Consider the following 13,891-nt stretch of genomic DNA (forward strand, 5'->3'; position numbering starts at 1 on the left):
ATCTGAGAGTGGTATTCTTTTTAAAACAGCCTAAAAGCAATTTTAAAGGTTGGAAAATGAATTTCAAAGTCAGTCCTTACTTTCTATTCTATTTATTTATGGGGGGAAAAAAAGGCAAAATTGTTGATAACTGTGAGGAACAACTAAAATCATTTTGTATTTTAGCTGTGAAAACATTGTGGACATTAAGAAGAATATAATGAATTTGCTAGGAGACACTCACTTCTGGATAATTTGTAAATATCTATAAATTGGTCAGCAAACATTTGGAAAAGTATTTATATCATCTGTGCCAGCTGTAGTTAGAAGAGCTGTCATTTACTGAGTTATCAGTTGCCATAGTGTACTACTCCTGTTAACTACAATTTCCAGTAGTATAACCATGTATTGAATATTTCCATATGTTAACTAATTTAATGCTTAGCAACACTAAGAATTATTGCAGTTACCCCACTTTAAATATATTTCTACACATTATTCTGTTTTCTCCACACAGTAATCCTATGCCCTATGTATTATTATTCTATTTTACTAATGAGAAATCTGAGATACAGGGAGGATTCGTGGTAGCACTGTTGGGACCCTCCAGGAAGGCTGACTGACTCAGAGTGTGTGCTTTGATGCTTAGAATGAAAAGTGGGATTGGGGCAGGCTTCCTAGTTTAATTCCTCCAGGGGCTATAAAATATAACTCTTTGTCTGAATTCCTCTATCCAATTTACATATTTAAGTGAGCCAACTTTTTTTTTTTAACCATTTTTAAGTGCAGAGTGAATTGAGCCATCGTGTTCGTTTTGAGTCTTGTGAGCTTCTGTGGTTGTCACAGCGATTTTAGGGTGTGGTTGCCTTCGAATATGTTTATGCCATATAAGATTATGCTGAAGGCTTACTTGTTTACTTTGTTTCCTGCTATTCCAAGTACAGCAGAATTTAACTATCAAGTGGAGTTCTTTTATGTATTTCTCTGTGCAGCTGGAATGTGTTGGATCTCTACATGTTGCTTTAACACCCTCTATGAAAATCCATTCACAATCAGATTTCATTGATGTCTTGTAACAGATTACTTTTTAATTGGGGTCAGTTAACCTAACTTGGCTAGGCAAGGAACGAAAGGGATGGTTGTTGACATTAGTCAGATAGTAACCTACAGAATAAAAACAGCCTGTTTAATTTGCTAAAGGATTCTGTTGGCATATTTAAAGAGAAGGTTTTATGAACATCTGGATAGAGGCTTGTGTGTTTTAGAACAGGATGGGACATAACAGAAACAGTTGTAAATAGACTAGACCAAATATCATAAATTAGAGCATTTTCCCTAGAGTACTATTGGAAGTTATTTGTACTTCAAACCTGTAATAAGGAGACAGCTTTGAATAGTGGTCTTGGGAGTTAGATTTGCTAATTTAAATCCTGGCTTCCCACTTACTAGATGAGTGGCTTTGCACTGGTGACAGACACTTTATGTCTCATCTTTGTCATCTGTAAAATAGGGATAATGGTCACCTACCTTATAGGGTTTGAGCAGATTAAATAAGATAATATATATAATATTTGAAATATTCTCTATCGCATGATAGTGGCTCAATAAATGTTATAGGAATAACACATCATATATTATATATAATAATAAGATAATATTTAGTACACAAATATGGTTTCTGAAATTCGTAGGATATAATCTCTTCACTTGTAGACAAGAATTTTATTCTGTAATTGTCAGAAGGCCACTGCTTATTCACATTCTGTTAAATTGTCCATTGTCGTATGTATACAAGTCTGTATGTATATGTATATACATATGTATGTATGTGTATATGTGTGTGCATATACACACATGACAACTTTTGTCAGATTGGGTTCGCATCCAGGCGGTGCTACTTACTGTGGTATCTTGGGCAAGTTTCGTAACTTCTCTGCATGTTAGTTTCTTCAAATGTAGAATGGAGAAAATAGTATTTGTCCTTAAATGTAGAATACTTGGCATAGAGATTGGCAAATAAAAAAAGTGCTTGGTAAATGGTCATTGTTGTAGCAAGAGAAGGAAGGGAGAGAGGAAGGAGAGAAATGAGGTGGAATAAAATTGAGAGATGGATTCTGAGAAAAATGGATAGAAAGATGTATTAGGAGCCTGAATATCTAATGGAATGGGAGGGCAAAAACTTTCAACTATGATCCTCTATTTGCCTTTTTCTTGGTCTTTTCTTTCCCTAGATTTTTCAAATTTTAGGAGTTTTGTAGTGTTTCTATAGTTAAAGTGGAGGTAACACCCTTCAGTCTACTTCAGAGCAGATGGGAAAGGGCTAGTGTCTTTTATTATCTCTTTTACAAGCAACAAGCAGGAAATGAATTTTACATAATAAACAAAAAAATCTATAAAATTTACCATTGCAGTCACCACTTGAGGTGAAGTTAAGCCAGCTAAGCACACATTCATCTGACACTTCCTTACATCAAGAATTAATTAATAGACCTAAAATCTGAATAAACTGATGAATGAATGATGTATCAGTGAAAGAATGTAAGAAGAAATGGAGGTATTTCTTTTTACTTTTGCACCCAGTTCTGAACAAGTTTCCTTTCTTGTGCCTTTGAATCTCCCTGTATCAGCCTTCCTTGAGCAAACCTTGTTTTAAACCAATATAGTTATCATTTCAAAATGAGTTTACCATTCAATGTTACTATGTGAATTTTTAGATAGACCTATGTCATGATACAGGTATTCATTCACCACTTAATATTCATTTACTTAATCAGATTTGCTGTAAGAAAAAGTTTGCCTTAGGAAGGTTCAAGAGGTCAGTTTTGAAGTTCACTGCCCCTTTTAGTCTTATGGGGCTTATGCTCAGATAATTAAGAAGAGTTGCAGGATGATTGAGACAAGAAGGAATTCAGTCCAAAAAGATGGTGGTCGTTAAGAAATGTACGAACTTTTTCTGTATAATTAATGTCTTTATTTATGTAGCTCTGGAATTTTCTGTGGTAGATCTACCATCATTAATAATGTCTCCCTTAGGGCCCTAGTCTAACAGTTTTATTTATTTTTATCTAGTAATTTTGGCTCATTTTCATTTCAAATAGGTGATTTCAAACAGATAAGCAATGTGCAGGACTCTTTGCATTTTTATGGGGGAAAAATTGTTTCCAAATTTGGGTATTATGAATGTGGCAGATTTGTTTTCTTGGGCTTCTTTTGACTTTGTTGTATTGTTTTATTTATTTTACTTTTTAATTTCAGGGAATTCCAGGATTCACTGGTAATATTGGTTCACGTGGTTATCCTGGCAGGCAGGTGAGGTAACTATATTTAAACTTCTCCTCTTTTGTTCATCTTCATTAATATATTGTACTGATTTTGAGAGTAAATGTTCAAATGATAATTTGTTTATTTGTATTACATAATGAATTACTCATAGCAAAATAATTTCAAAGTCAAAATTGTAGACATCCATCAAAAATTTTACCGCAGCAAGATTTGCTTAATATAGGAGTGAGGCTTTCGAACCTCTTTTATGTGATATACCTTCAAAATTCAAATGCCCAAGGGTCTAATAAGATTTTAAAACAGCCCTCCTGATTATTTTACAAGACTGCCATTGACTAAAATAAAGTAATGGTAAGGGTTAAGACTCTGTATAATAAACATCATTTTAAAATAACACAGTTGTAAAAACTTGGGACACAGCTGGTGGCGCAACATATACCACTGCTGAATACTTTTATCTACACCGAATTTAAGTCTTTGTAAACTGTTTTTGAAAATTCATTGTAATCATTTCATATTTATCCCCCTCTAATTTCTAACTCTTTCTAACTGCTTCATGCAGACTAATGATATTGGGTTGTCGGAAAAGTCATGACGTATTTTTTCTCTGTTTTTCATTGCAGAAATGCGTCATGACTTCTCCGACAACCCAATAGAACACATTTTCTTCCCTAGGCTTTTGTTAATTGATTACTTACTCATTTAGCATACTAGAAAACTACATTTATAATATAAATTTTTTTCTTTTTTCTTTCTTTCTTTTTTTTTTTAGCTGAGCCCATCCTGCCACCTATTGGCAGCACAGTGGCAGCTCAGCTTGGGCTGAGAATTGAACCGGTGACCCTGTTGCTCAGAGCTCGCACTCTTGAGTGAGCTCTTAACCAACTGAGCCACTCAGCTGGCCCTATAATATTTTTTTTATTCTCAAAAATGAAAGAAATGAAAATCCCTCCCAAAATATATTGTTAACAAAATTTCATTTTTAGGCCTTTAAAAGTACATGGAGGGTATTGCATATTAGAGTCTTACTGCCAAGTAATGATTGTGTTATCTGGAAAAATATAAAATATACTGTAAATATACAATGATCTGAAGTAAAAAATGTGCTTATTATAAAAAACTATGGGAATATATTTTAGATAATTTAATTAGAAGTATTTTAAAAGAACACAGTTTTCCAATGAGAAATAATTTAATAAAAAATTATTTTTGTACCTCAAAAAAAACATGTGCTAATCTACTTTATTTTGATATCTAAAATATATTTGTGTGTAGATTATATACAGTGCCTCTTTTGGTTCTGAAAGTCTAAAATTCCTTGAACATATATAGTCTTCATTTAGTATTCAGAGTTTTGAATTTTATACTTGTGAAAGTGATACCTCTTTATATGCCCTTTATTTTAATATATTTATCAACAACTCTTTAAAAATTACTGCAGTATGATGATGATGATGTCTTTTGTTCGCACTAGGGTTTAGCTGGACCAGAAGGTAATCCAGGTCCTAAAGGTGCACGAGTAAGTAAGCATTTTTCATCATTTTGTTGAGTATCCTTGCATAAAAGTAGAACAAAATATACAAAATACTCTCATTTTCACACTTTTGTAGGAACTTTAAATGTAATGCAAGTTTAGCCTGAAAAGAATTATACTTGTTTAATAGATATTTTCTCTGTTAAGGCCACAGAAAGTGCTCTTATAGTAGTAGATTTTATATCATTCTTTGATAGCTTCTACCTCATTTACATCATTTTGCTAGCTCCCGGAAAAGTGTCTACTGTATTAGAATAACTTCTATAAACATGTATAGTATAATTCATATGTAAATGTATCTAGACCTAAGAAATCATGATAAAAAAATGAAGAGGCAAAAAACATTTATATTTTTGAGATAATAGTATGATACAAAAACTAGAGTGGAGAAATATATGCAAGAAGAAAATAAGTTTATCATATCAGGAACATACCATTGTACTTCCACATCATTATAGGAGTTTTAGCCACTTTTAATCATTAGAGAGTAAAAGAAAAAACTTACTATGATATGTTATATAGTGTGCCACAAATTAAAATCAAAGCTAGTTCTAGAAAAATTAGTAAAAGTACTAAAATTTTTGTTTTTAAAAATCTCTATTTTTAATGGTCAGTTATTTTCCAGAATCTACATCTGTGCCTTATATTATCTAAAATACCTCTTTAAAATAAGCGAAGCATAAAGTATTTAAACAGTATGTACTGTAATGATGCTTAAAATTTTTAAAATTCTTAAACATTTTCCAGTACTTTCATATGCATTTTCTTCTTTTACTTTGCCATCAATTCCATAAAGTCGGAGAACAGGTATATTGTCTGCAGTTTATAGATTAGAAAATAGTAAGCTAAAGAAGTTATGCAATTTGGCAAAGTCAAAGCTGGCCAGAACTAGAACCAAGGTAGTCTCACCTTTGGTTCTGTACTCTTTCCACTATCCCATGCTATCTCTATCCTTGCATTGAGTAAAAACATTATGGGGAAAAGTAATGTGTTTTTATTATAAGAAGCTGCACCAAAAGCACATGTTGACTTGGATTCAGGAAGCAAGAAGAGATTACATGGGCTTTGGAGTTAGACAGGCCTGCTTTTTTATTCTTATTTTTTCCGTAACCCCTCATTGACTAGCTTTGTGACTTTAGATTTCATTCAGCTCTTCTGTGCTTCATTTTTCTTATCTTAGTAAATAGTATTAATGAAACTTACCTTTCAGGTAGCTATGAGAACTACCTGAGCTTGATGTTCTTAACACACAGTGCCTAGCACATAGCATGCATTTGTTAGGTAGATCATTATTATTGAACTTGGGAGTTTCTTTTGTGCATCTGCTAATAACTCCAAATTGTACTGTGCAGTTTTCTCTTACGGCACTGTCTCATCTTGCTTCAGTGAGTCCTATAATTTTTCTAAGTTCTATATATTACTTTTGCACTGTATTATATACATCCTTTTGTTGTTGCTTTTTACCTCATTTGTATTGAAAATTAGTGTCTAGGTTGTAACCCTTTTCAAGTTGTATTTTTAGTTTTGATGGCCAGCTTCATAAAAAAGATTTTAAAATATTTGTATAACCTTTTTTATGATTGATTTACTTCTTTAATTTCTTTTGGGAGAGCAGGAGGCATCTTATGTAGGTTTCACATTCACAAAGGGCCTCAAATGTAGACTTTTGACATTAATTCCAAATGTGGTTAAAAAGACAAAAACCACAAAAACATGCTGACAAGATTATGTTTTTCATTTAATTTGTGTTCTGTTAGTGGACTATACCACATGCTATGTATTATGAATTAATACTTTTATAAATCATGTGATAAATTATCTTTTTACTGGCACTGTTATTTGACTGCATTTTTTGGTGTTAAGATAATTACTTTTTAAATGTAAATGTTTAAAACAGACCATCATTTTGTAGCCCTCTTTTGGCATTTGTTTGTGTAATAAGATGCTAGGTGCCTCAAAAAAGTAGATGTGTGGGGGGCCTCTCCTGACATTTTAGTGGTTCTGCTGGTGACAAAATTACCTCTAACGTTTATATACAACCTTCAGTCCAAATAACAAAAGCATATGCATTATTTTTATTTTTTATGGTCTTTGTTTCATTACACATTCATCTCTGGTTTAGTGGTGGTGTTTTGAGAATGACTACAACCCTGTGTTATTTCTTTGGTGGGTGCTCCTGACATTTTATTTTAGCATAATAATTATCAAGAAACCTTTACGAAACACCTATGTAATTATTCACAGCACTGTTCCCTTTAAAATCTTTACTTGTAAAATGTTGTGCTTGTACCCTGTACAGGATATGTTGAGTAGAGGCCTGACTTTTCAACTTCTGCGTTCTCAGTTGATTATTTAATTCACTGATGAGTATACACCGTTAGGGCATCTGTTCCTTTATTTAGAAACAAAACTCCAGTCCAGTTGTATATATTAAAACAAGTTAACTGTTTTTAAACTTGAAGCCATCTATGGCTGATGATTCTGAACGGACATGCAGCTTGTCATCATTATCCTAAATGTTTGGTATTAGAAATATTTTGAATGGCTTATTTTAAAAGAAACCTTCCTCATCCTCTAGATGCTTGGCTTTCAAGCAAACAAATTATAGAGATATTTCACTTATTTAAATTAAGTTAACTAAAAGGAAACTAATTCCTTCTCTTTTAACCTTTTATTTTTTGGCACTTTCATACAATCTGTAGAACATAGGATATTTTAAAGGTGTTTTTCCTGTCAGACAAAAGTACTCTTCTCTCTATGGCAACACCAAGTTGCTCTCACCCTCAGGAACTAAATCTCTCACAAGGTTCTTACTTAAGGCAACTTAGAAATGATTCCTGAAACATTTACTTAAAGAAAAAATTGTGGTAAAATATGCATAATATATATATGGTATGCATAACATATATAAAATATGCCATATATCTGCCATATAAAGCATACAGTTTAGTGGTGGCTTAGCTCAGGCTACTATAACAAAAATACCATAGACCAGATGGCTTAAACAATAAATATTTATATTTCCCAGCTCTGGAGTCTGGGAAGTCCAAGATCAAGGTGCCGACAAATCTAGTATCTGGTGAGGGCCCACTTCATGGCTTGTAGACAGCTACCTTCTCATTGTATCTTTATATGGCCAAGAAAGCAATCATCTCTCTCAAATCACTTTTTATAAGCGCATTAATTCCATTCTTGAGGGCTCTACCCTCATGACCTAATTACCTTCCAAAAGCCCTACCTCTAAATACCATCATATTGGGGATTTGGCTTCAACATAGGAATTTTGAGGGGACACAAACGTTCAGTTCATAGCAAGAGGCATTAAGTACATTCCCATTGTTTTGCTGCCATCACCACCATCCATCTCCAGAACTTTTTTATCTTCCCAAACTGAAACTCCAAACCCATTAAACAATATCGTAATTCCCCATTCTCCCTCCACCCCCCTCCCCCAGTCCCTGGCAACCATTCTGCTTTGTGTCTCTATAAATTTGACTACTCTATGTACTTCATTTAAGTGGAATCATACGCTATCTATCCTTTTGTGACTAGCTTATTTCACTTAGCATGATTGTCTTCCAGGTTAATCCATATTGTAGCATGTGCCAGAATTTCCTTCCTTTTTAAGGCTGAATAATATTTCATGGTATGAATATACCACATTTTGTTTACCTGTTGAGCATTGCTTCCACCTTTTGGCTATTGTGAATAATGCTGCTATGCTGTACAAATGACATTTACTTTTTTAAAAAACCTGAATTCTCTCTTAATGTATACTATTATGGAAAAATTTACTCTGAAAAGTCACCCATTCTCTGATTCAAATAAGTAGCCTTTATTTAGAATTTAGTCAAAATGGCCTCCTGCATCTCTCCTTCAAATTTTTTGTTCCTTGGCTTTTCTCTGTATCCATAAAAGTCATTCTTTTCCTCCCATCTCCATTTTAACCTCTCTTTCTGGTTCAGTGATAATTTGTCTTTGTTTTCCTCTCAGAGCTCTAGTCTACCCTTAAGGCTTCTGATCCATCTTCAAATCTTATATCTATGAGCTTTCTATGAGTCTCACATTTCCACTTCCCTGCCAAGATAATTATATTTGAATGCTTCATCATCACCACAAACTTAAAATTGACTAAAAACCTCATCCTCTTTCTACCAGACTCAGCTTTCCTATTTGTTTTCTATATTTCTATCAGTCCAGCTGTAAACCTTAGAATCATTTTTGCTTTACTCCTTAGAAACATATAAAAAGACATGTCAACCTACTGTAATCCTAGTGAATTTTATAACCTGCAAATTTGGTTATATCAACACTATGCCTAAATTTTTAATGGCTCACAGTGTAAATTCCAAACTTACATCATTACATACAAGAGTTTATGATGTGGCCACTGCTACTCTTTCCAACAACCCCCCCCCCGCCCCCTGCCTTGCCTACCAACCACATAGAACTATTTACAGTTCTATGAAAATTCAGTGTCATTTCATTCCTGTTGATTGATTGAATGATTAATTGATAGCACATTACTAGACCCTCCTGGATTGCCTCCAAGACTCAGCTTAAATGTTGCCTTCTCTGTAAAGCTTTCCCAAATTTTCCCTCAAGACAAAATTGGCCATTCTGCGTCCAAAGTTCCCATTGTGTATTTTATTTATCGCATTGCATGTCACATAATCGTGTCACACAATTTTCATATGATATAATTACTTATTGTATGAGCCTGTTCCTTAATAAACTATGACCTTCTTGAGGGCATGATTTTCATATTCATCTTTATAATAATCCCCATTCCTGGAACACAATGGTCACTCAAATAACGTTTTGTGAATCAATGATCCAGACTCAAATTACTTCAAATTTGGACCACTGAAAGAGCCTTCATAACAGGTTTTCCTACAGTCAGTGTTTCTTGCCTCAGATGTATTCTGTATCCTGTCAACAAATTAATATTTTAGAAAAACAACTTGACATCAGGGCACTCCCACACTCCCACAGAGTCAGTAGCTTCCAGTTGTCTAAAATCTAAAGTCTGAAAATCTTAACCTGAAATTTAAGGCTATCCTTAACCTGGTCTCCAAACTACTGTACATTTTATCTTTTAAATTGTTGAAACAGATTATTATTTGCCACAGGTGAGCTACAACTAAAGTATGTTAGGATAAAATAGCTTGCATTGTTATTTATATATGCTCTCTTTCTCAGACCAATTGGAAACTTCTTGAGGGCACAGTGGGTCTTTGCTTTTACTAAAGCATCTTACCCATAAAATGCTGTCAGTTACCATTTACAAACACGCCTGAATTATCTCTATTATATCTCTGCTTACTGTAATTGTTCTGCTTGGAGTGTTCTTTCTTCATCCTCTGCTTACCAAGATTTTACCTACTCAGTGGGCCTATCTCAAATGCCAGTCTCTCTCTCTCTCTCTCTCTCTCTCTCTCTCTCTCTCTCTCTCTTTTGTACACCTGAAACTAATAATAATAATTTTTTAAAATGCCAGTCTCTTTTGAAACCTTATTTGATTGCCTTTACCTCCTGCCACATTAAAATGAATCTCTCCCTCCTCTGTACTTCTTACAGTCTTTTGATACCTCCATTCCACCTTACATTTTAGTTAAATATATACATGCATTTTCTGCCCACTATAAAATTCAATGAAGAAAAAGATTTGGTCTTGTTGGTTTTTATTAGCCACCATGTCTTAAGTTAGGGTCTCTACTAGTTTTCTTTAATAAAAAGATTAATCTGTAACTTCTGGAAGAAAAGCTATAAGGTGAGGGGAAGTTATTCATACTGGTGGTTGTATAATTTTATATTACTGTGAAAAAAGTTAAGTATCTCTATTTGGAATTACTTACAGGGTTAACATTCAAATGAAATAATATAGAATTATTTGTTTACTTTAAGGGTTTCATTGGCTCTCCTGGTGAAGCAGGACAACTGGGACCTGGAGGAGAAAGAGTAAGTCTATTTTCTTTAAATATCATTTCTAAAGTGATATAACTATGGTAATGTACAACAGTGGTCATAAACTCAGGTATCAGGTGAGTAGTCTTACTGAGTGAAGCAAACCAGCTTTTAAAAAAGTCACCTACCAGAAATATATAGTTAAATTATCTTGAATTTTACCAAATTTTGTTTCGAGAAAAGCTGATACAAATATATATATATACGATTAGCTACTTTAAATTCAATTTAAAAAACACAAAATGAAATATTAACATATCTAATTATGAAAATTTCAATGAATTTGTAATTCATTGATCTTTCATTTGAATATAAACTCTTGACAGGTCTTGAACTGTAAAATGCAATGTACAGTAAATAATTCAGCCTCAGAAGATATATTTTTTGTTTAATGGAAGATAGCTGTTCATAAATGTATGTACTTGTGAATAAAAATAGAATCTTTGCAAAATGGCTTGTTATACTTAAAAAAATGAAGCTATGTACAGAAGTCTGGCATTTTAACTTTATCATATCTAGTCTTAGGTGCCATTGCAGTTCAGTGATGTGTTTTGGCATACCTTCATTTACATTGTAAATATTAATTGAAAACAGTAGAATTAAACAATTTTAGTATATTTTCATAAGGTTTGAAAATAGAGAATCATACTCAGAATTTAGCATTTAATTCTATTATAGGAATGCTGTTCAAGCCAAAGTTTTCATTTCTGTAAACGGATTTTTGCAAATGAAAGTAAACCACGTTATTCTTTGCTAGGTGAATTTTTCAAATATATAGTTTTTCAAGTAAGTGAATTAAATCACAGTTCCTGTAATTATTTATGAATACTCTTCTAGAGAAGAAATATTCAGAGTTTAAATGTGCTGTAATGACAGTCAAAAATGACCAGTCTTCTTTGGTGAGACAAGGTGAAGATTTTCTCTTGGTGAACATTTGTTTCACTTGCAAAAAATATCTTCAGTGTGATCCCATTTTTTTTAAAGGTTAGCTATATTCTGTAAAGATGCACAAAGTCTTAATGAAATGAGTCAAATTGCTCACCTATAAACTATTTTATGATAGAGACATTAGATGAGTATTTATCAAACACTGTTGAGTTGAAAGTGGATGGATTACTTTACCCAAAGATATCTTTTATCTATATGTACTATAAATCTCAAGCTACATGGTCCTGACAGATTTCTTATTCTCTAAGTCTTTTAAACAGTTATAAGTCTCAAAGTGATCATATTAATTAGGATGCTTTGGACTGCAAGTAACAGAAAATCCCAAATCAAACTGGCTTAAAAATGAGAAAGCTTTTAATGAAGATGATAATAACAACAACAGCACATTATTTACTGAATGGTTATATATATGCAAGGCACTATACAAATACTTCATATTAGTTAACTCCTTTAATATTCACAACACCCAGTGAGAAAGGTACTATTATGATTCTTACTATAGATGAAGAAAATGAGGCACACAGAGAGGAACGCTTGTTTAAGACTATATACAAGTAACAGGAACAGAACCAGGATTTCAACATAGATTCTGGCTCCAAAGCCTTAGTGCTTAAGTAAGCCTTATTGCTTCTTACGTGACCAGAAAACCATAGGTTAGGTGGGATTTAGGCACAATATGATCTTGAGCCCAGTGATATCACCATCCTTCTCTCCGCTTTGCATTGCCTAATGTTGGCTTTATCCTAAGGCTGGTTTCCCATATGGTTGTGAGACTGCTGGTGCAAGGGCTAAATGTGCTTTTGTTTATGGTGAGCCAGAGAGACAGGGAGACAGAAGGGAGGTAAGTGGGTATGGAAAATAAGACCTTCCTGTTTGTCTGGTTATGCCAACTTTAGTTGTGTGCTTACCTCTGGACAAATAACTATCATCAGAAGAATGTCAGGATCCCATCTGGAAATACAGATGGGATAGATTCCTGAATAAAATCAGGGTTCTGTTAGGAAAAACGTGTCCATTTCGGTTAAATTAATATAGTGAAGCTTTTCAGAATATCACACCAATTTAAAGAACAATTTATTTCTCTCTTTGGCATACCCCATTAATTGATGTTTGAGGAAAAATATCTCATTCACTTGTGTAACAAATACTCACTTTTGACTTTTCTATATTCTAGGGTGTTCCTGGGATTCGTGGAAAGAAGGGTCTTAAGGGAAGACAGGTAGTTCGATTCTTGTTTCCTGAGGCTCAGTTTAGAGCAATATAATCTAATTGTGTGCATGTTTCTCACCTGTTAAAATATGAATGTAGTTGTTGTTGTTGTCCACCGTCCATCTCATTCAACAGAGTTTACTTTTTGCCACTTGAACCAAATAATACCTGAGAATGTAAAGGAAAATTTAGATTTTAAAAAACCCTGAAAAGTTAACACTTCTAACCCATTTAACATACCAGTGAAAGAGATCTTTCTCCCCATGGCAAGGGGCTAAAATGTCACAGAAAATGCATGCACAATTTAAAACAATACTGACAGCACTATTCACCCTCACATTTCAGAGGTTTGTTAAATGCCTGCTTCAGATGTTAAATGAGATACTAGTTTGCTACAGCTTCTTGTCTTTTCAAATTTAAAAAAATAATCAATGACAGTGAATTTTGCCAGGTAATATAATAATTTCAGAGATGGGCAGAACTTTTGACATCATTCCAATACCCCATTATTTAACAAATGAGAAAACTGTGGTGCAGGAAAGCATCCTCAGGTTATCGTGGCTCACTTAGTATAGCTAATCACCTGCATTTTGCTTGTGTTATTTTTACTGCTATTCAAAGATATTTATTAGGATAATACATTCTGTGCTACACTGTGTTCCCTAGTCTACGAGGAAGAAAATTGCTTTTCATAACAGCTCTTCTAAAATTTTTGCATATATAAATAAAATCTTCATGATAATGCTGAAGGATTACAAATCTCACCAGAATATTCACATCCTCTTCAAGCATTTTATACTTCAAGCTTTGCAGTAATTCTTTTCTTTTTTTCTTTTTTTTTTTTTAAGAATAGGGATAGTTTTCTTTTTTCTTTTTTTTTTTTTAATTTTTATTGGGGAATTGGGGGGATGGGAACAGCACTGGGAAATTGGGGAAGGGGAACAGACAAGTTGCTGTCATTTTGGTCTTCAG

The 13,891-nt window shown here is 33.4% G+C and overlaps 1 protein-coding gene across 1 annotated transcript in view; it reads left to right on the forward strand.

Annotated features, from left to right (window-relative positions):
- The window catches only part of LOC109376507 (collagen alpha-1(XXIV) chain-like), a gene marked incomplete at its 3' end in the record, with an annotated part of 104,510 nt that overhangs the window by 62,147 nt on the left and 28,472 nt on the right, over window positions 1-13,891 (forward strand). Inside the window, exons 10-13 of the mRNA XM_019632438.1 lie at window positions 3,235-3,288; window positions 4,736-4,780; window positions 10,703-10,756; window positions 12,885-12,929. Of these exons, the coding sequence (XP_019487983.1) occupies window positions 3,235-3,288; window positions 4,736-4,780; window positions 10,703-10,756; window positions 12,885-12,929 (198 nt within the window). The remainder of the gene's footprint in view (window positions 1-3,234; window positions 3,289-4,735; window positions 4,781-10,702; window positions 10,757-12,884; window positions 12,930-13,891) is intronic.

The sequence above is a fragment of the Hipposideros armiger genome, unplaced genomic scaffold, assembly GCF_001890085.2.
Source record: "Hipposideros armiger isolate ML-2016 unplaced genomic scaffold, ASM189008v1 scaffold_1140, whole genome shotgun sequence".
Taxonomy (NCBI): Eukaryota; Metazoa; Chordata; class Mammalia; order Chiroptera; family Hipposideridae; genus Hipposideros; species Hipposideros armiger.